The 24611-nt window shown below is 40.2% G+C and overlaps 1 protein-coding gene across 2 annotated transcripts in view; it reads left to right on the top strand.

Annotated features, from left to right (window-relative positions):
• LOC139454195 (E3 ubiquitin-protein ligase RNF31-like) overlaps positions 1–24611 on the top strand; it is a 247916-nt gene that overhangs the window by 119874 nt on the left and 103431 nt on the right. For both annotated transcript variants that reach the window (XM_071235763.1, XM_071235762.1), the window contains exons 9-10: positions 15751–16741; positions 17194–17432. In XM_071235763.1, coding sequence (XP_071091864.1) covers positions 15751–16741; positions 17194–17432 — 1230 coding nt within the window. The remainder of the gene's footprint in view (positions 1–15750; positions 16742–17193; positions 17433–24611) is intronic.

The raw sequence follows: 24611 nt of genomic DNA, 5'->3' as shown, positions 1-24611 counted from the left end.
CTCCGTGCTGTTGGCCATTGTTATTATAGCCCAGCTGCTGTTATAATTTGTATTCCTGTGAATATTTATCTATATATATTTAACTTGTTTAACTCAGGGAATATATAAGACATATATAAACTCCCTGTTAAAACCTATACTCTTGTATTGGCCAGCGCTGTGAATATTTATCTATATATATTTAACTTGTTTAACTCAGGGAATATATAAGACATATATAAACTCCCTGTTAAAACCTATACTCTGCCAAACTGCCTACGATATATATTTTACAGGTTGAAAGTGTATCTTACAAATATTGATACACGCCAACTCTATGCTTCTAGTATTTAAAAACATATGAGTATGTTATACATACGTAGCTGAGAATTGTAAACAATTTGACTACCCTTGCAGGCAAACAATTGTAACACAAATTCAAAATGGTGGGAAACAACGAGCATGTGGCGAGAAAAAAGACAAAGTCTTTTTACGCCTAAATAATCCCCATAAAACTACACAACTTAGTGAGAGTAATATGAAGAGAATTTTTTACCCATCGCAGATGAAATTTAGAGTAATATCCAAAGTTGAAGGCCTAATATTATCCAATTTGAAAAGCTATGCTGAGACACGTCCTTGCTGTAGCGCAACAGGCAGTGATGTGAGGAAGGTGACTTGTCATCAAGGTCACATTGACAGCAGCAGTGGTCAGTGCAAAAAAAGTGCACTTTGAAACAACTTTATTTCTGCACCAAAGATCATCGCAGTACATGGTCTTTTTGTTTTCATAAGGTAAGCAGTGAATGCATAAAGGAGTAATGCAGGATATGTAAAAAATTAAAGGCCTTAGCAATCAGCTGGAGCTACATGGAACTCAGTATACATAAGCAAGTGGTTTTCAAACTGTCAACGGAAATCCCACAACCTGAATTAAGGGACTATACTCTCTGGCACCCTTGGGGTAGTCTAGCTTGTGGCTACCCTACAGCCTTCCCATCCTTTTTCTTTTGAGTTAATACAATACCTCAAGTGGGAAAAGGTTATGTATTGTTGACTGGTGAACAACATGTACAATTTAAAGTTATGCCAAGTGATGTCATATGTATGGTCAAATATGACCAACCTGGTAACACTGATGACATTATTGAATAAAAAGTGATGCCATAAATGCTAAAATTGGGGTTCTTACCCTGGACAGAGATCAGAACATTCGGCATTATACTTGTCACACACTGAAGCAACCACAGGTGAAGTTGTCTTTTTTGTAATTTATTCCTTCCCTTAAAATACGTTTAAAGGGGTACTCATCTACAGGAATTCCCCAGGACTGGCTGTTGCTTTTGTTATTGTTTTTCCCCTGTGAGTACCCAGATGATATAGCAGAAATCTAGACTTCGCAACCTGTGCTGCGCCATTCTTAAGCGCATTTGTGGCTTCTATTGATAGTGTAAGGGCATATGGTCACATTGATAAACAAAATAAAATTCAGTTTAGTCTTGCGAATAATAAGGAAAAGTAGGTATCTTTGTGAGTAGCATCAGTAATGGTGACAAAGTTTTGATAAGTTTTGGTATTGTGCAATTTTCGTTAACACTATTTTGACTTGCAACACAAAGTAAATATTTCACCTGAGCATTGCTTGTTTTATTGTGTGTATATTTTATAGTCAAAATGTGTAAATTTTTCACTTTGGCAATTTATTAAACACCTTAACATTCAGTTATTTTACAAATTGACCGAAAAATCTGTCCATTTATGTTATTATAATAAGGAATTCCAAACATTTTTATGTTTTAATTTCATCACCCAGTGACTGTAAATGTTAGGATTAAATGAAAAGGAAAGTCAAAGTACATTTGAGCATTTTCTATTGTGATATTTTAAGCCCTTTTGAACCTCTTAATAATTTTTAGTCAATCTGTTACATATATAGACAGATGTATCAGTCAATTTTTAAATTACTGAAATATTTAGACATTTTATGAATTGCCGAGTGAAACATATTTTACACATTTTACAACATCTGTCAAGTTATATGTATAACTTTAGGCAGCTACCTTGTTCCAGCTGTACAAATAAACTTATTCGATGTCACATGGCTCTGTAACAATCAAATATTTTAAAATAAATAGCTTTTCAGGATATTAAAACCTGTGTTCGTTTCTCAACTGATCACTTAGTTTGTTTCACATGTTTCACATAGATGTCAAGTATTATTGGTTAGTTGAGATAGCACATGTGACAACTATTTTCATAATGGCCACGGTTCTTAAAAAAATCCATGGAGTTAGATAACAATGAGAAATCAATCAACGTATTATAGTTTAACTCTTTGAACAAAGTATGTTGTTTTTACATCAACACTTCACGCCATGATATGAGTGTATTCCCTTTGCTTTAGTTAACCAACACATCTAAACACTTACTTTTGACATATCCACTGTGCAAGATAACAGTGATTAATCAATGAACAAATTTTCTGTTGATCCTTTGATGGCTAGGAATGATCCGTTGATTTACAAAAAAGTAAATAAACGGATCATTTCTCTTGCTGGGCTGCCACATGCATTTTACATACCACACATTTCACCTCACTTCAAACATGGATTTAGATTACATAATTACCCCAGACACAAGAAATGCCGAATGAGAACCTTTATCAGGTAATCTGAGTGGTGCCACCATGGAATGAACTTGAAACACTCCAAGGAAAACATGACAAGAGAACTACAGGTTCACCATACTACAAACTACCGTCCTACTGCACGTTATGCACAGACAGTGTGCAGGGGCGTCCGAGAAGCGGACGTCAACGTGCAACATTTTAATGTAAAGACATAGTTGTGATCCGTTCTCACTTGCACCAACGCCACCTATACATATCAACTACTGCTAGGCAGACAATGTGAACCCACCACAGACCTGTGTTGAAATTGAGTACAGTAAACTATGGTTATAACGAATTCAAAGGGATCACTAAGTTTAGTTCGTTATAACCATGTTTCATTATAAGCATAGATAAAGCATACAGCAAATGGACGGGACCCAAAAATAGTTAGTTATATCCATCAGTTTGATATAAGCGTGTTCGTTATAAATGTATGTCACTGTATATATATATTCCTACTTCACTGCTGCCATTTATCTGAGAGTACCAAATACCAGATCCCACTTGTCCCTTTGGCAAATACTGGCTGAGATGTAATAGAGGTAGGGTATTCAAAGTACTTATGAAACAATAGTTTTCATTGTGTATAATTCTGAGAATACTACTTCAGTTATATCAAGAGTTAGTCACTCCCACCTTCACAATCTACCTTGCATCTAGTCCATAAAGGTTATTGGTAAAAAATTATGTTTTCCTGCATTGCAGATATGAAGTTGCATTGAGCCTACAAATAGGGTTTATGTCAAAATTAATTAGTTGGCAGTGACGAGGATGTCTGTTGGAAACTTGAAAGATTATATAGTGTGATGACAGCCTAAACAGTAATTTATAGCTATCATGTAATAGAGTTAGTATTCAAAGAAATATACACAAAGACAACTATTGTTTGATATTCCATTTTTTGTGATATTATGTATTTTGACAGTGATTCAACATTTACAAAGTGAAAATAACGTCATGGGCAATAAAAAGCACGGTAGATGCAAATACTTGATGAACACTTTTTAGAATGAAACAAAGTAGGTTTTTGCATATAGTTGCCATGGAAACCAAATAGATTTTCAAAAGAAATGTTTCGAGGAACACTAACTTACCGTATATGACCGCGGATAAGCCGACCCCGTAGATAAGCCGAGGTGCTAACTTGACCATTGAAATACGAGAAAAAATGATATGACCCGCAGATAAGCCGAACCAGGAATTGAAAGGCAAAAAACACTGCGAAGTCGGACTGCAAGACATGTGCCGGTACTCGCAGATATTCAAAAATATAAGATGAAAAACGTTTTAATTATATTGAAAAAGTCATTATCATTTCTAATAAAGATTTAACAAACCAGTCATCCACTTTCATAATGTGGGAAGCTGTTTCTCGTGGGTTTTATTAATCTCATAATGATCGTTATATGTTGCCATCAACAACAAGCGCCATTTTGTGAATCGGTGTTTATAGAATTATGAACCCGTGAGAAAATATATCAGCTAGAGCGAAGACTCGCAGTTTGAATTCAGCATCGTAAGCATGGCGTTTTCGTTTCAAACTCATGATGAAAATGTCAGTCAGTAAAAATATACCGACTTTTATAACCCCCTTTACACCACTATTGTATGTTAATCCAATTGAATTAAATAAACTATCATACTATGAACACATTGAATGACCATCACTTACTCACAGGCTTCTCCAGTTTATTAAACTAATCTCTCGAAAACAAAGGAATTAAGCCCCTACTCCCAACACGATCGCTAAGCACCCACAACTTGAAAATGTTTGTGTAAACAACATGACAATACCAATCGGCCCGTTATTATCAATGCTCATTTCCTTGTGTACCGTGTTGCTTTTTAAACAACAGGAAGCAATCACAGTGATCACCGTTTGTGACGTCACAGGAAACAGCTGATCACATGTATTTGCAAATGGCGAACGGAATAACTCGCTGATACAGTTGTTTATTTGCCTCTTTCAATAAAGGTAGACACTTGTTCACTATCAATTTATGAACTTTGCAAAACGTACGTAATAGCTATTGGCGATTTCATCTGGGGATTATATATTACAGCTGTGAATTACATATATTGTTACATGTATAGATTGTGGAGTTTACGAAGAACGATAAACTTTGAACATTCAATTGAAAACTTATTATCGGAAGTAGTAACATGCATAACATTGGTGTATAATAATAACTTTATTGATAATTTATAACAATAATGGTTCTAGTCGTGGCAACTTCCAAACTTTCGGGAAGTTGTGATCTATCGGACCGTCATTCAGACGATGTTTCTGACAGATCACGATCTGAAAAATACTATCATGAAAGTGTATCCCGTGGATAAGCCGACCCCTTTCTACAGAATCTTTTTTCTGGTCCTCAAAATTCGGCTTATACGCGGTCATATACGGTACATGTAGGAGGAAATAGTGAAACAACTTAAAGCAGGCCCAAAACTGTCCACGGAAGGCAGGCCAGTGTCTTTGCTTATTTGTGTCAGATACCCCTTCACTGGTCAAAGCCAAAACAGTCCTTGCTTTGGATGCCGAGGCAAGGCCTGGCTACTCAACGTCATTGTCCTGAACATGTTAAAAGAAAATCTTCTTTTTCTGTCCCATTTTTGGGGGGTAACAATTTTTCATGAACTCGCTAACTTCTTATTCAAACTTCCACAGTATTCAGGAGTCTTCATTTGGTGCAAACTACTCCTTTTGTTGCTTCTGTAATGCAGACTTCACTCTCAGCAATAGTGGGCTCAACACTATGTGTACATATGTTTGTGTGAGCCAGAAACATTGTTTTTTATTGCCAAAAAAGATGGAGATGTTAATTTTGAACTAGTATATCCTGTGTGTTTTTCTCTGAAGTGTAACAACGCGTGTCAGTCCGACGTTGATTAATGAATAATTTGCATACTCGTATATGCAAGCGGCCGACGTATGGTAGTGACAACTTTGAGACGATAGCTTGCGGTATATACAGTTTGACTTTATACATGTAGATATATACATACAAAAGACACTATGTACCAGGTCAGCACATAGTGGTTGTGGATGTTGTCTAGGTGCCCCGGAGCACCCAGCCTAACCCTAGCTAGGCTAAGGGTAAGACCTTTCTTTCTCTTCTCTCTCTGGACTAAGGCTTATATAGCCAAGGTCAACTGACATTAAGTAAGTAATAAATATAAATGTAAACAGTAAATCATGAGTGACATACTTGCACAATTCATTCAGGATGGCAGACAGTCGATGTACACAAAAATGGGGATTAACAAATAGAATTAGCATCTTATAACATACCATAACATTGAGCAGCTGTGGAATTATCACCATAGGTAAAGAGAACACTTTCCATTTATCATGATATAACATTTATACTAAGTTTTCATATAATAATTAGATCCACAACAAGTGCTTTTATGAGTTATCATGGTGTAACATTTCTACAAAATTTCATATAATTATAGTTTGGCAAGTAATACATTAATCAAGGTAAAATGCCTATACAAAATATCAGTAGTTTCAGTTATAGTTTTTAGATAGATGCCAGCCTCAGGTAACAAGACCCTAGTCTCCTATGTCTCCTAGACATACTATTCAATAAGACAAAAGTTATGTCTACATAATTTAATAGACTTAAAGCTTTTAGATAAATACTAGCCAAAGGTAACAAGAAGTCATCTCCCAGACATACTAATCAATAAGACAAAAATTAGGTCTACAAAAATTGTATACAAAAAGAAAAATGTTAAGCACACCCAAATATATTTCATTATTGTTTGGTCCCAATACTTGTTAACAGTCATGAAAGATATAATTACGGGAAGAACTATGTTTTCTCGAGATGATGTAATCAGTCATGCATGACGAAAACTCACGTGCCATGCATGGTATGCCCGTGCAGCATGCTACCCTCAAGTATCCCTAAAAGCAGTATATACAAATGTTAAAATTGCTTTCTTAAGCTCGGTTTGAAACAGTTATTCCATGACATTGTGTGACCATGGCACAAAGGCGATTATCAAACGCCACAAGATGGCAAATAATCGGCATGCAAAATGCAGGAATGTGTTTGGAATTTGGGGTATCATCACATTGTCGTAAGCTGTTTAGTCGAGAAACATGCTCAGACAAGTGATGTGCAGGACCGTCCCAGATCCGGAGCACCTCCTGTGAGGACACATCACGAAGACAGGGACCTTCTTTGTCTCATACGCCGAGAACCCTTTTTAACAACTACTCGTCTGAAACAGTTGCCCAATCGTCATTTCAGCACCAGAACCGTCAGGAACTGGCTGAAAGCAGCAGGACTGAGGTGTCATAAAGTGTCCCTTATTGAGATATCACCACAAAGTTGCTCGTTTAGCATGGTGTATGGCACGACAGAACTGGAATCTGAGAACTTGGAGGCGGATCCATTGGTCAGACGAAAATCACTTTCTGCTCCACGTCACTGATGGAAGAACAAGAGTTTGGAGGCACCGGAGCATGCCCTACACCCCCAGGAACATTAAATCAACTGTTGCACATGGCTGGGGCTCGGTAATGGTTTGGGGGTGTATCTCTCACGATTGCAGGTTGGATTTTGTCACCATAAAGGGCAACTTAACAGGGATCAGTACATCTTGGACGTTTTGGGGCCAGTCGTTGTTCCTCATTTTGACAACTACCCTCTTCATACTCGACCTCAGTACATGGATGACAATGCCAGGCCTCATCGTTCGCATGCAGTCGCAGATTACATGAGGGCCAATGCAATAACAATTCTACCCTGGCCAGCAATGAGCCCAGATGTGAACCCCCTTGAACATGTTTGGGATATTCTGGGGCGGCGCATACAGACAGGAGATCCTCCTGTACAAGATTTACGCCAATTGGAAGCAGCATTGCATCAGGAATGGTTGTTGTTGACCCATCAACAGATCCAACGTCTGACTGGAGGCATGAGACATAGGGTGGAATGCGTCATCCGGGCACGTGGCAGTTATACCCACTGCTGATATGTTTCACATGTCATGTCAAGTAGAGCCTTTAAGGAACATTTTCACATGAAACATCAAACGTAACTTGTTTACTTAATCCTGCAGCTCCATACTTTTTTTAGGTATTGTCTTAGGTCAAATACAGTACCTGTCTTACCATGATGTTTTTGTCAGTAAATTTCAATCACAACTCACCAATATCTTTTTTATTTGTTGTCAAATGTTTGTTCTATCCGATGACATTGGTTTATGCCAATTTGTCATGGTTCAGAAATAGGGGTGTACTTAACTTTTTTCTTTGTGTATATGTTCTGCCTACACTTCCAAAGGCAGTGATACTATAGTCTGGAAGGTAATTTAAGGTACCGATGTTTACTAGGTATCTGAAAAACTATTGGACCTACTCCAGTCAAAGCTGTTATGAGATTATTAAACAGTCATACATAACTGGATATTACATTTAAAGACAATTGGTGCATGAATGAAAAAATCTGTCTATTTAGCTATCACTATATTTCATCAACAACCAGACCTGTTCATCACCGGTGGAACGAGCATTCATTGAAACAGCCATATGCATAATGCTACCCCTGCATCACAGGGCTGTATGACACAGTTGAACCAATCAACTCAACTCAAAAGGGTGCACGGGAATCACGTCTAACGCTAACACTGTATTGGCGCGTCCCAAAACCAAACTACTCCAAACTCTTCTAAAACTCTATAACCTCATATATCTAAACGGACATGTCCGATCTCCTTGGAAACAAGCCCTGATCATACCAATCCCAAAACCCAATAAACCAGCTGACCAGGCTAATTCATACAGACCGATCTCCCTAACCTCTAACTTATGCAAAGTAATGGAATCAACGGCATAAAACAGGCTACAACACTACTTAGAACAAAACAACATAATAAATCCAGACCAAAGCAGTTTTACCTCCTGGAAGCTCAACCTTAGATAACCTCGCCCGACTAGAGCAGGACATTAAAACAGGCCAACTTAACAAACAATATACTACAGGCATCTTTCTAGACGTCTCCAAAGCATTCGACATGGTTTGGCATAACGGGCTAATACAAAAACTACAAAAAATAGGTCTTAAAGGTCAAATAATTAACTACATCCAAAGTTTCCTAACAAACCGCAAAATCACCGTAGACATAGACCAAACGCTATCGGACCAATGTCCCCTAGAAAATGGCACTCCCCGGGGCTGCATCCTAAGCCCGACACTCTTCAATATTATGATTAACGATCTATTCAAGGGACTATCCCCCAAAGTATCGCGGATGATGGAGCCCTCTGGATCCGCACTAAAAGCATTAAAATGGACCCAAAACTTACTACAAAAATCTCTAAATAAAATACAAAAATGGGCTGACAAATGGGACTTCTCCCTAAACTCAGAAAAAACCACAGGAACAACAAACCAATCAAATTTAAAAAACAAACCAAATTCTTAGGATTAATCTTCGATGAACATCTCACCTGGGATGCTCACATTAAAAACCTAGTAACCAGTTGCAGCAAAGACCTAAACATGTTAGGATGACTAACCGGCTCCAACTGGGGGACCTCTAAAAACACCCTCCTCTCACTCTATATATCACTAATTAGATCCAAACTAGACTATGGCAGTGCCATTTACGACACCCTAAACAACTCTCTCATTAAAAAACTAGACTCAATCCAGTATCAGGCCCTAAAACTAATCACACGAACTCAACATGGCACCTCCTCCACCTCACTCCAGGCCTTAACAGGAGAAATGCCACTTAAACTAGGTAGGGAACAACTTATCCTACTTCAACTTCTGGGCCACGTCCCAATCAAACCCTCTAATCGAAAACTTAATAAAAAACAATATTAGCCCTAGAAACCAAGCCCTAGCCCGGAAAAATCCATTACTTACTCCAATTTCCCAAAGAATAACCAATTACCTAAATGAACACAAAATAAATAATCTCGAACAAAACAATAAATCATCCAATATCTTCACTCCAAAACTTAAAATACCCAAAATAGACACAACACTAGCCGATACGCTAAATAAACAGACCGATCCTAACATCGTTAAAACCACCACACTAGCATACATACACGAAAATTGGCCAAATTGGTGTCACATATACACAGACGGATCCTCAGATCTTATCTCAAAACACACAGGTTTCGGAGTCCACATGGCACAACCAACCCAAAACACCCAATCTTACCGACTCCCAAACAACCAATCCATATTCACGGCCGAACTCACGGACATGGCCTCAGCACTACACAATCAGCAATCTATAAAACACCAAAAATCCTCATCCTAACCGACTCCCTCAGTGGACTACAAGCCCTCACAAATAAAAATTAATACTAAACTACAAACAGGCCACACCAAACTAAATAATCACCGTAAAAAAGCTAATCTACACACAACAGGAAACTGCCCACATTGCAAACAACAAGAAACACCAGAACACGTACTCATTCACTGCACACACTACCAAACACACCGAACAACACTACAAACCACCCTAAATCTTAAAACCGCACTTACACTAGAATCAATCCTAAATCCACAAAATAAATTAGAAAAAATCAAATCCTTAGGCATATACCTAATTAAAACAGGACTAATTAGTCGCATTTAAACCCCAAATAATATATTAAAACCAAAACTACCTTGTCTAACAACCACCCAACACACACAGCTCCCTTAGTTCATCCTCCACCCACACTTGGCATTCATTCCAAATCAATTACAAGCAACCCCTAAAGCCCCCCCTCCTGGGTTGCAAAATCTCACCTTTCCCCTTTTCAGAAACACATTAAATGGCCTGGCCGGGCCCGTGTGCGACATATGCTTGCAGTCGGAAAGCGCACGTTAAATCTCCAATATAAGTAAGTAAGTAAGAGATTGAGAGGAAGGAGAAAAAGAAAGGTCTTACCCTTAGCCTAGCTAGGGTTAGGCTGGGTGCTCTGGGGCACCTATACAACAAACACAACCATTATGTGCTGAACTGTATATACCGCAAGCTATCGTCTCCAAGTTGTCACTTCCTACAGGAACCATACGTCGGCCCCTTGCATATACGAGTATGCAAATTATTAATTAATCAACGCCAGACCAACGTGTTGTTAATTTGGTGGAGCTATCGGGTATGACAGACTTCTTAGTCTGTCCTTTCCTGTACCTCTTTGCAGCAAGGCATATGGTTCACAAAACTGTATGTAGGAAGTGACAGTCTCTTATTAAAAGTATTCTACCTTCCTGGAAGCCAATCACCAAGAACGAAGAAACGGCCTGTAACAGGATTGAAGAAAGAACAGGAACTACTCCGATCAAGAACAAGTTCTCCAATCCCAAACCTTCCCTGCTCGAATATCTTAGCAACACTGCTAAGACTTCCGCTTCAAGATGTCGTTCCTGCACATGACCTAAGAAAGGAAGTATACACGCCTATCCTACAGAGATCCGACCACAGCCATCTTCATGCAGACCCTGCACAATACAGAAACCGCCTCACGGGCACCTACAAGATGGACACTGTGTACAAGATATCTCATGGGGACTTACTAATTTGTGTTTACGTACATGGACTCGATCAAGGATATATATTGTGTGACTGTTGAATACTGCAACCAGGTATGTTTTATCAAAGCCAGTATATTAATGACAAAATGTGTCTTTCCAAAATTCAGTTTTGTATATGTGCAATATACTATTATGGACTGTTATGGGATGAACAAAACCTTCCAAATGGCATGCTGGTTTTCTTGGGGGAATCAGTCAGCAAAGAGCCGGAGTCACAGGAGACTAATCACAATTTTATTTACAAAAACAATTAACAATGAGCAATTTACAATATCTTAGAAAATAGCTGAGGGTGCCACAGAGAGTCGGTACAACCCTCTGGGCTGTGAGAGAGAGATCTGCTTGGTATGAGTGTCAAACCCCTTCTGCTTAACATTTGGTTTCTGTATGTATTTAACAAAAATTAGAACAATAAAATGGAATATGATTGGTTGAATAACAATGGGCTGTGCCTCATGATTAATGAATGGCTAGACAGAGGGGAATACTTAATCCTGTTAATCCTGTTTGACTGGCACTAATCATGTTGACATATTTACTGGGTGCTTGGAAAGAGATTATGGAGTCACTATAGATGACCTTGTATTGGGGCTAATCCTTAATGAGTCTAAATTGAAGTAATTGCTGAATGTTATTCTAATATAGGTGATGACAGATTTACTTAAATAAAATAGTTCAAGGCAATCTATAAGACTATGTAGACATAATTTTTGTCTAATTGATTAGTATGTCTGAGAAATGAGATCTTGTTAGTATTTATCTAAAGGCTTTAAATCTATTAAACTATGTAGACTTAACTTTTTTCTCATGTTATCATGGTGTAACATTTATACAAAATTTCATATAATTATAGTTTAGCAAGTAATACATATAATTATATGAAATTTTGTATAAATGTTACACTGCGATAACTCATAAAAACACTTGTTGTGGATCTAATTATTATATGAAAACTTAGTATAAATGTTATATCATGATAAGGCGACATTTTTTTTATTTGTTGGTTTACGGATGCGCCGCTCTTTCAAAGTCCAAATGTTAAAAAAAAATAAAAATGAAAATTACCCTTTTTTTTATTACCGCCGATCTTTTCGACAAAAAGTTCAAACAAAAAAAAATTTCTTTTCCTCGTCGAGCTTAAAGCAAAGGGAAGTCACTCTGATATTTCTTGCTGGGATCCTTCTTTATACCATCAAAGCTTGTCAACGCAAGGCGCAGTGGTGACCAGTTTAACTATTTCAACACTGTTGGCCGTTCAAAGCCACAAGTCACACCGCACGGTAAACCGTCCAAGCCACGTCAAAATAGTTTATAATTATATTAACCTACTTGTCATATCATTCATTTATTAAATCTATCACATTTCACAATGTCTGAAATACCTATTCCATTTGATTTTATCATTTTTTATCTATAGATTAAAAATATATTCACTTGACACTATTTCCCGCAATGTTATTGAAAATAAAATTCACTTCGACAACGGGTCCTCACGGGCTGAAACGTCTTTATTTACAAAGTAATAAAATCATCAAAAATGTATCTATAAAAGTTGCCAAACTGACATCTTAGTTATTATTTCCAACTTTTCGTGCGATCGCATATCGTAAGTCAAATGACATCTCGGCTTTCGTCGCCTGGATTTCTCGGCTCGGACACAATGTCTTAATGCCAAAATATATGCATACGAAATCTTTGTCACAGCTCGTAACCTAGCTCTATGCATCCATAAAGTTCCATATTTTTAATATAGATCGCGATTTCATGCTAAAACGTTCAGAATAACATGATTTAACACAAACCTTTCGCCAAAGTCTGAAAATTATCTTTGCTGTAATTTGATTAGCTGCCTTAGGTCACGTGCTTAAATTTGACTAATCATGAACCTTGTAGCAGATTTTGTCGGTGAAACAATATAAGTTTTTTTAATGTATACTGACATGGCAGGACGTATGTGTTATTCATACGAAGCTTTGAAAACCGAGGTATTTCCTCATGTTAGTGAGCGGACAGCCACTATCATCGGGAAATGGGGGATGATTATTTGTAATTCTTTTTAAAATAATGTTTAACGTAAACAAATGAAAATTAAAAAGAAATAGGTAAGTGGATTTTATGAATTCTTATATTTGCCGAAAAAATCGTTAGATTTGCGCTAAATTTGGACGTTATGAATGTTTTAGCTTACATTATTATTTATTTAAAACGAACTTTATTTAGTTGTTCATGAATTATTTAAATAATGAAATACACATAACTTTCATATTTATAAACAATAGGATTAATTAGACCTTTCAAATAGTGTATGGCCAAACATGTAGTAGCAAAGATGTTAATTTCAGCAGATAATTCATTGATAAATGTTGGTTTCATTTATCACACAACAGTCTCTGGGAACTTGGTGTCACAGCAGTAATCTTCTGGTTGGCTGGTGTTGAAAGAGTTAAACGTTGCCCATGCATTTGCTGCCAAAATAGCAGCGTTTTTCATGCATTTCCACCCATGACATGAATATTGTTATGTTGTCATCCCTGCACAAGCTGAGTGCAAGGGATATAATAAAATGTTCTTGAAAAATTGAGTTATTTTACTTTTATTACGACAGGATATTTTTTTTCATACCTACCTAACTTTTTAGGACAAAATTCAGGTAAAAAAAATGTGAGAGGCTTTTTTTTTTTTTTTTTTTAATTGGCCTGCCTCACTTTTGAAATGAGTTTGAAATCCGTAAACCAAGAAATAAAAAAAGTGTCGCCTAAGCGCCTCATTAAATTGCTGTCAGTTGCATTCATCACCAATAAAACTTCCAGTACAATGTACAAAATACAATATGCACAACACACACACACACACATACACACTTCTCTTTCATCTGATTATCTGATTTAATTCCACAGTGCTCTAGATAAGTAAAATACACAATAATATCACCATTACCCAATAATTTTGAGTTGCTTGTGTACAAGATTTGTACCAAACAATTCACTGTTAACTAATATAGCCATTTCAGGTGGTGCCCCAGTATTTCGTGACTTGTCTTGACTTACATTTCAAATGCAGGTATTGTAATATCAATGATGGAGAGCGAATGGCTTCAGATGAGGTTTTAATACAAGACATGGTTTCTTACAGGAGGCGGCTATGTTTTATTCTGCTAACTATGTCATCACTATGCCATCACTGTATGTGGTGACATCATCAGTCCATGAGTACTTAGGTTAACAAGGCACAACATATAACAGTAGTAATAACCTAACTGTTATGATACTCTGATGACTATGTTGGTACTACAAGTATCACACACACAATTTACTGGAAGGTTTCTTATTGCCATATCTTGTTGCACATTAGTAGTCAAGGTCTAGATGTTAAATCTTGTGTGTTGTGTGAACATGAGACATTTGTAAGTTTTGTGTTTAGCTATTTGAATGACCTCACTCAAAACTTCTAGGACTACGGGCTGGCTAATTTTATGCTAATGCTTCTCGAGCATATACAGTCAAGTCTCGTTAATCCGACAATTGGCTTCATCTGACACTAATGATGGGAACCAAATAATCAGTGCTATTTAGACCCGTTAATCTGACAGTCTCGCACTCCGACTCCGACACACCAAATTTGCAACGAATTACAGAAATCACTTGTGAATCAGTCTTGTTAATCCAACACAGTGATCGGCGTACTCCGTGGTCATCTGCCAGCAAGGGACACAGGCCCGTGTTTTGATGCGAGATGAGTCGTCTAGTAACTGCATATTTCAACAGCTGCAGAGATAAACTTTCTTAACAATAAACAATTACTGCTTTAAATAAACAAAACATGCCTAGATTACCTCAATTTCTTAAAATCGGATACAAGTTCTCGCTACCGCTGAGGACATCCCATTAGAGGTCACGTCAGAATGACCTTTCGTGAACTTTGAACAACCAATGAAATTATTAACAGGAAGTTATCATTAGCCACTAAGAAAGCAGATTTCTTAAGCATTGTAGCACTTGTTTCAAATTGGCGACTACCATTCCAGACTATGCTTTAAAAGTATTTTGAATCAGTTATACATTGTGTTAAACTTTAGACATTGCATGATAAGAAAACATATTCTGCTAACAATGTAACATGACAATATGAATATACAGTAAACTACGTTTTTAACGAACACGCTTATAACGAACTGACGGATACAACAAACTTACTTTTTTGTCCCGATTATCTGCTGTATTATGCTGTATACATGCTTATAACGAACTACGGTTATAACAAACTAAAATTAGTGGTCCCTTTGAGTTTGTTATAACCGTAGTTTACGGTATTGCCTTTTCCCGCTTTTTTTTCTTACAATGTGTTTGAATCATTATCTATCTTGTAGTTGTCCGGTTTTCGATCACAAATGTTGATACTACCTAATTTCATTTTTCTGACATACTCATTAATCCAACATAATCATATGCAACCAACAATGTTGGATTAACAGGACTTGACTGTAGTTTGTTTCCTGATATACTCATTGATCTCCTCTATTTTGTTTACCAGACTGAGCAACCTGCAGGACAGAATCCATCATCAATGCTGCAGAACATTCTCAATCTTGACTCAATCTTGACTCCCAAGAGCTCTAGTTGTGCTTATGGTCAACTTGAAGAAAGTTGTACAGCAGCAGCTCCACTTGAAGTGCCCCAGATGAAAGAACACCCTCCTATACCAGATAGGAAACTGAAACCTATGTTAGTGTCCCAGACTCTGGTTTCAGGGAAGCAGCAGTTGTTACAAGAGAGTGAACCAGTGCATGTGTTCTTACCCTCTGAGAACATCAGTTCATCCCCTCTTAATTTGAGCATGCCAAGGCAATCTGCCAGAATGTCTGAAATTGATCAGTCAGCATTGACATCTAAACTTTTGCCAAAGATTAAAGAAGAATCAAACTTGGAAAAACAAAAGGCAAAATGTGAAATTCATATCATTTCACTAACTGAAGAAATCGAGGAAATTGAAGTGCAGTTAAATCATTTGATTGAGATGAATGGGAAATTTTATGAGCAAGATGAATTTTTAGCACTGAACAAGAAGAAAGGTTTATTGAAAAGAGAAAAACTAATTCTTGAAAAACATAGAAGTAGACTTGAATCCAACTCAGATAAGCACTCCCAGGTATCATCAGATGTTTATTATCCACCGTCTCATGTAGACTTTAGCAGACTTGACAACAACACCTTGACAACATCCAGTGTTAATAAGCCTGTTTGTGTTTATCAGGCCCAGCATACAGGCAGAACCCATAACACATCTGTTGCAAGCCAAGTTGGCACAAAGGTCGTAAGTAATGTAGATGAAAACATGCACCAATCATCTGTTATCCAACCAGGTAAAATCCAACAGCCACAGGTTCTACAGGATTCACAAGTTGTCTCCACAGAAACCGCCTCTTTGGTAGTGGTACAAAAGAACCAACAGTCAAGTCCTTCCATTAAGCCTGAAGCTGAAGAAAACATAGAAACAATCACAAATAATTCAAAAGAAACAGTTGGTAAGTTTGAATGAATTAGTGGTTGGGCTCAACACATATGATCTGTTTTTCAGGATATCACATATTTTAACCTTGATTTGAACATTCTATTTTTTACTCTTAAATTCTCTCAAACTAAAGTGAAATTTTGTTCTGTGAACATCATCTCAGAATCTACTGGACCTATAATACTGAAAATTCACATGCTTGTTACCACCATTGATGACTCTCCAATTTGAAAGTTTTCAAATCCAATTTTCAAAATCATTATTTATTGAAATGACACGTGAATTATGTTTTCCTTAATAATAACTATGAGGTACTGGAAATTGTTAATGCGAGTTGTGATTTGGAAGACATTTTGATGAATAAATTATATCAGGTGAGTATTTGTGAAGTTATAACATAATAATAAAATAATGCAGCATGATATTAGTCATGGACAGTCCTATTTTGCCATGTGTTAATTGCAGCCTGCAGGAGTAACTCAAATAGACAACCAGATCATGGCAGTCAATGGCAGTGTGAACACTGCACCATGTTCAATGACAGCAACACAAGGATATGTGACATGTGTCATCGTACAAGTGACAACCCAGTGTTTGTCCATGATATCTGCCCAACTGAGGAAATAAAAGAGACTGAAGAAACTTTTGTCGTATCTCCAAATATACCCATGGTTGGGACAAAGATTGCACAGGAACAAGACCAGGTAAATTTTTTAACTTATCCTGCATTACTTCGTATTGCATTTACTGCTGTCTTTTAACAGAGAGACGAACTGTGTGAGATCCAGCTGCTGAAGAAAGTTGTCCCAACCAGCTCAGGAGGCAGCGCCCTCTCACAGTCGGCACGTGACCCGGAAGTCATGACGTCACACCAAAACACATAACTGCTTTGTCACCTCCACGGACGGACGTACTTTGTATCCCTTGTGGAAATTAAAGCTTATTGTTTTTATATTTTGCGTGTTTCTACATTCATCGTATGCTGCTACATTGTTACCTGTTATGGGCCGTTACCATAGGGTCTTCCCATTCGTTAATTGTAACGTTTATCGCTCGTTTGTGGCTCAAGTCACAGTAATTTACGGGTGCAATGTTGTTCCCACCGTTTTGTTATCTTTCCCGCCATTTTGGCCATTCACCACGTGGCCACGTAATTTCGTGTTCTGCGTTTTGAATTCTCTCTTTGGCTTGGGTAATACATTAAATTTATGTATGTTGTTTTTGGTGTGCTTAAAGCCTTGCCTTTTCGCTACCTTTTAGTGTAATTGTTTCCTCTCATAAACTTCAATAAAATACAAAGTTTTTGAGTTACATTATGTCTCCCGTACTCTGTGTTTTTGCCACATGGTAACATGTTTGCTTAAAGCTATGCCTTTTCGCTATCTTTTAGCGTAATTATTTCCTCTCATAAACTTCAATAAAATACAAAGTTTTTGAGTTACATTATGCTTCCCATACTTTGTGATTTTGCCACATGGTTACGTGTTTGCTTAAAGCTATGCCTTTTCGCTATCTTTTAGCGTAATTGTTTGATCTCATAAACTTCATTGAAATACGAAGTTTTGAGTTACATTATGCTTCCCGCACTTTGTGGTTTTGCCACATAGTTATGTTTTGCTTCAATTCCAGATTTTCTGCCTCGCTGCACTTGTTGCCGCGGGAACAAATCTGGTCGTGGCCGCCCCTTCTGCCATGATTGTACGACGCCCTGTACTTTCACAAGGCAGTGCCGATGTTGCAGTCATTCGTCGCTGTGATCCTTCAGCTCATACGAGTATCCAGGACACACCTCGCTCAATTGCTCGTCGACCGCCATCTACGTTGACAGCAGCAGCGCTCAGCCGAGCTTCGCAGTGCTCCCAACACCACCGGCTGCTCCGGCGCTCCAAACGTAGTGTCTGCCTCCCATGGCATGACGTACGACCGTTCACGGCCTCCTATACCATCGTCTTCAGCATTGCCCGTAACAGGTTTCCTGTCACCATCTTTGTCAACAACTCTGATGTTTCCGGCGCTCCCGGCGCCTTCGATGTCTCCGATATCTCCGGCGCCTCTGATGTCTCCGGCGCTACCGGCGCTCCCGGCACCTCTGATGTCTCCGGCGCTCCCGGCGCCTCTGATGTCTCCGGCGCTCTCGGCGCCTCTGATGTCTCTGGCGTTCCCGGCGCCTCTAGTGTTCCGGCGCTCCCGGCGCCTCTGATGTCTCCGGTGCCTCAAGAGCTCTGGCGCCTCTAGAGTTGTGGCGCTCCTGGCGTCTCAAGATCTTCGATCTTCGTCTCCAGCGCCTCTGGCGCCTCTGACTACTCCGGCGCCTCTAGAGTTATGGTCTCTGATGTTCCGGTGCCTCCTGGCGCCTATGATGTATCCAGCGCTTTATGAAGCTCAGATCAACGAGCCGAGTATCTCATCTTGATCGTGATCTTGTGCTTCGGCATAAGGGGCACCATCGGCAATCGCCTCCCCGGCGCCACTGCCCTCTACTTCTATTACTGACGTCTCATAGCTCGTCACACGGAGAAGTATGGTGAAACAACTGTCGCCGCTCCTGTCGCTACTCTGCCGTCGGTCTTCGTGATCGTGACTATTGTTCTACTTCCTGGGTGGAATCTTTTCAACCAATAGACAGTTGGTCTGATTGAACTTGCCCACTGAGACGTTCTCCTTAATCCCATCGTTTAAAGCGCTATGGTTCTGGAGAGATGACCTGCAGGTTTTCCATCGAAACAGAGCGTCTTGTGGACAGCGTCTGTATCAGATTCGACGACGACATCCACTAAAAAAGAGTCGACATGCCGACACCAACGCTGTTCTACCCTACCCTAGCGCCAGCTTTCCTGAAAGAGACTCTTCCTCGGCGCTCCCCGGGTTTTCCACGACGCCCCCGGGGCTTCCGTGTTTTTTTCCGCAAAACTCGGGTACACCACTTGTTCATCTCTCACACAGTTAATTGAGGATTGTCTCTGTGTGGAGTTTGCACCTCAGTTCCGACTCCAATGCGGCTTTCTCGGCTACTGCGCAGAGTGATTTACATGTCACGTGTCAAGTACAACTCCGACCGAAATTAGGTCACCTTACCATGGCAAAAGGCGCCATGTATTTCTACAGATTGGCTTACATGTTTACCTGTATGCTTGGTGCAACCACTCAACCAGGCGCCGGTCGCAGTCCATCCATGCCCGGATGTTGGAAACAATAGACCTCCTCTACCAACACGGCTGTCACGAGGCACCTTGTTTCAACAGCCCCTCGCTATAAGAACGATAGCGCCTATAGGCGTTCAAGGGATGGAAAAGATCGCCTTTCTTTGTCCGGATTGACCTTTTAGACTGCGACACCTTCCTATCTTCCGCCTTGACTACTGGACACAGTGTCGATTTGATACTTACAGTCCCTCGGCCGTCCCACTGACCCCTGTTGCGTACCTGCCTCGTATCGTGTTGTAGTCCTTCATCGTCACCTCGATATCAGAACAGGAGTGCTTATATGCCGCTTCAGGGATAGAAACGATCTCATTACTTCGTGCAGTGGACATATTGCCTCGACTTCCTACTACCTGGTTACGTCGATGCCCCGGCGGTCGATTGTGAAGCTGGTTTCCTTCGTCTGAAAGTTGCCAGCTGTCGTTTTCCATTCCACCAGTGCCAGATACGGCCGCTGTGGCAGTCGACGCCTTCTGTTGTTTCTGAGAAGGATTACGCGCGACCGCTTTTCCGACTCCGGTTCTCCCTCCCACGGTTCTTCAGAGATCCAGGCCATTCGGCCCCTGACATTGAATTTGGTCTCGCCTTGTTGGCCAGCCAGAAGTTGGTTTATCGACCTCCGAAACATAGCCAGCGACAACCTCTGGAACGTCCGGTGTGGTCCAACCTTCTGCTCCATCCACACGGTCGGTTGCCACACTCTAATTACCGCATGTTTTCGTATGCACGCCTGACACATCTGCAGAAAGCCCCATGAGCCAAGGGCTATTCGGCTAGAGCGACCAAGGCTCTTGCTTCAGCCCACCGTCCATCTACACGGGGACTGTATGCTGATAAATGATGCTCGTTCCAGGCATTTTGTTCAGACAAACACCAGGATCCGATGACAGCGTCACCGCAGTTCCTGGATCAGTTCCTTCTGTACTTGGGCAGCACCCGTCGGTTGAAGGGCTTTAGCACCCCAAAATACCTGGTCGCCATCTACTCCGTTCTGGCCATCCTGAACGATCGGAGAAAGACGAAAATTCACGACCTACGGGCCTGGCTGCGCTCGTTAAGTCTTGAAGACCTGAAGACCAAGTTCAGACCGCCTGCGTTGGATCTGAATGTGGTCTTAAATGCCCTTCAAACCACCCCCCTCGTCTTCCTTCTACGACCTTAGGAAGACGACGGTGTTTCTACTGTTTTGGGGTACTGACGCTCGAGTCCATGTACAGCACACCCTCGACGTCTCCCATCTCCGGTTTGATTGCGGTACCCAGGGCGCCGTTCATCATGGACCGTCCTGGGACTTCAGCGTAAATACTCAACTCCCAGGACAGCCTGATAGATCAATCTTTATCCCCTCCCCCCTCGTCCATTGTGGGTGCCGAGGATGAGGAGGAGCGTTATTATGCCCAGTAAGGGCACTGAAGGTTGTTCTACGACGATCTAAAAGCCAGCCGCAAGTCTAGGAAACACCTTTTTTCTGCCGGTCTCCCCTTCGTCGCAGTTGTTGGTCAACCGGAATACTTTTCCTCTGGCTCCGGGTGGTCATCCTGAAAGCTTATGAAGTCGCCGGATCGGACCCTCCCCCCCCCCCCCCGCAAGGCTATCAACCGACACGAGATCAGGGCGATCGCATTTACAATGGCTCTTCACGGTGTACAGTTCCATCCAGTCGTTCAGGGAAGCCTGTTCTTGGCGATCGGACACCCCGCCTTCGCCAACCCACTACTTCCGTGATGTAGCCTTGAAAGATGTCGCCGGCGTTCACAGTTTTGGTCTCTGGTTGTAGCCCAACAGGTCATCTATCACCGACGCCACTGAGTCTCCGATACCCTGAGCGGGGCCCGTCGACCTCTCTGGTGTTTATCACCCTAGACAAGACGGCTCTCTTGCGTTCCGCATTCGCTCTTAGGGCAGTTTTAGTTTTGGGTTACCCGCCTCATTCTATTTCTGTCACCTATCCGGGTTTTACTTTTTGCATCAACTCTCGTTTCCTGACGACAGGAATGGTAGTAGATGTGGACACCGGCGCCGACGCCAACGCCGCTGCTTCTCTGATACCTGAGCAGTGCCCGTTGACCTCACCGGTGTTCCTTGCCTCCAGCCTAGAGGGCTCTCCTGCGTTTCGCATTCACTTTTGGGATTGGTCGTAGATATTGCCGCCGATGCCGCTGATTCTTCGATACCCCGAGCGGGGCCCGTCGAACTCTCTGGTGTTTATCACCTCAGATTAGAGGGCTCTACTGCGTTTCGCTTTCGCTCTTCGGTAAGTTCTATTTTTGGGCTACCCGCCTCATTGTATTTCGGTTACCTATTCGGGCATTTCGTTTTTGCATCGACTCTTGTTTCCTGAAGACAGGAATGGTCGTAGATGTTCCGGTCATCACTTGTATGCGGTGCGGATTCATCGGACCTTGACGAGGGTTTATTATGGATCACATCTGAAGGTATGCCAACCGGCCATGCCGTCTGATAAAGATGCAATATGGAGTAATGGAGGATAAGTTAAAAAATTTAGTAAAATCTAAATATTTTTTACATTTGTATACTTATCCTGCATTACAAAGTCTAAGTGCCCTCCCTTTCGCTACGCTACCTCCCCACGAAGTTTCAGATGTTATGTTTAAAGCAGTTATGTGTTTTGGTGTGACGTCATGATTTCCGGGTCACGGTCCGACTGTGAGAGGGCGCTGCCTACTGAGCTGGTTGGGACAACTTTCTTCAGCAGCTGGATCTCACACAGTTCGTCTCTCTGTCAAAAGACAGCAGTAATGCAGGATAAGTATACAAATGTACAAAATATTTAGATTTTACTAAATCTTTTTTTTTTCATTTTGCTAACCTGATCCTGAAGGCCTTATCCGTAACTTGTGTATTTAACTGTGCTTTAAAGGGGCTCATAATTACAGTTGTATGAGGATGATTACACAACCATGTAAAGTAAGTAATATCAATGTAATGCTTTTTGAATAGGCAAAGTTTAGAGATCAATGTATCCAAAATTTAGACATTAGTTTAAAAAAAAACCCAGCTTGTTTAGACTATCCTTACCACTCAAAATTTTATTTGTCAATTAAAAGTGGCATTCTTCAATACATTGTTTTAATCAAATATTCATGTGTAATCTGCTGGAATATTGCTTGGAGTGGTGTTAATAAACAAACAAACAAACTAATTTGCAGTCCGAGGATAGTGAAGACTTTTTTATCGTGTTAAATATGGTTGTTTATGTTTAGTTAGTAATGGGATTCCCATGTGTTCTATTTTTCATAGTATTTTATATTTGAACCTTGCTTTTAAATTTGTGTTTTTACAATGCTCATGGATTCTCTCAAAATGCATTTTTGGCTCTGTTTAAACATCATCTCTGAAATTTCCAGACAGGAAATTGATATTTGGCATGCATGTTTCTCCTTTTGATTGTGGGATCACAGGTGGCCCAGTTGTCAAAGGCGCAGCAATTCACTGAGCAGTGAGTCAGAAACTTTTTGATCATGGGTTTGAATCACGGTTCACCCTGATGATGTTTATAGGTTTGTCTGCACTGTACCCGTGCATGTGAGTTTCACCTAAGTGTTAAACATCTGAGACCTGCATAACTCCAGACTTTCCACCCACATCATGCTGACATGCAATGATATAACTAGAATACTGTTCAATGAGACATTAAACATACTCACTCTTTTGATTTCATCATGTTTTGTCCAGATCTATTGAATTTGGTGTTGGTTTTCATCCTCAGTAATAATTTTTTATTTACCCTGCATTACTCCTTAATGCATATTACAGCTTGTTTCTTGACAGAGAAAAGAGGGTCTTTGCTTGAAGAAGTTGCTCCAACTAGCTGAGAGGCCAGCCCATCACGCAGCTCCCACGTGACCAAGGGAAGTGACGTCACGGATCCACACATTACTCTTGTCACTTGATGAGAGAAGAGTAATGCCTATCAAACAAGAGAGAAGACCTGTTTTTTTTTTGCTGATTCAAACCCTCATGTGTTTGCTATCTGAGTTAACGTTGTTTTGTCTATGAGTTGTGCCTACGGTTTGTATTTTGTACATTCTATGTTTGATAAACATGTGCATAACGTTATCAGACACTTACTGGCGTTTTCTCAAAAGAAAACATAAGGCCAGGTGTCTTGTTGCTCCAAGTAGCCATCTTGAATATTTGGCGTAGCCAGCAGTTTGTGAACTGGTTTGCGTTCTATATTCTTTTGCTTGGTACCCCACGATTGGGGTATCCTCGCAAGCATTGTTTGTTTTGTTGTATGTTGTCTTAGGTTTGTCGTAATATTTGTTTCATAAATCCACATAGTGGGATAAACAAATTATAGCCTACATAATCGGGCGGGGACGCATTGTTATTTTACACTGCTTCGTTGCAGATACCATGCCCTCCTGCTCAAAGTGCCGGCGTAGTATGTCGGCAAGGGATCCCCACCCCCTGTGCCTTAATTGTACATCTCAATGCCTCCAGGGTCACCGATGTAAAGACTGTTAACTGCTTTCACCCACAGTTTTCAGACAATACCTCCGTGTGTGTAAAAAACGCAGAACACAGCAGGCCAGGAAACACCGGCGCACGATATCTGACTTACTTCGAGGTCTCGCCTTCTAGATCGGCTATCTTGGATGACCACCCCCCAACCTCAACTGCTACCTTGATGTGGGACCCCATGGTTGTAGCCTCTAC

The sequence above is a fragment of the Haliotis cracherodii genome, unplaced genomic scaffold, assembly GCF_022045235.1.
Source record: "Haliotis cracherodii isolate W230 unplaced genomic scaffold, xgHalCrac1.p SCAF_10, whole genome shotgun sequence".
Lineage (NCBI taxonomy): Eukaryota > Metazoa > Mollusca > Gastropoda > Lepetellida > Haliotidae > Haliotis > Haliotis cracherodii.
Note: the sequence above shows the minus strand (reverse complement) of the source record. Positions and strands in the feature narration are given on the sequence as shown.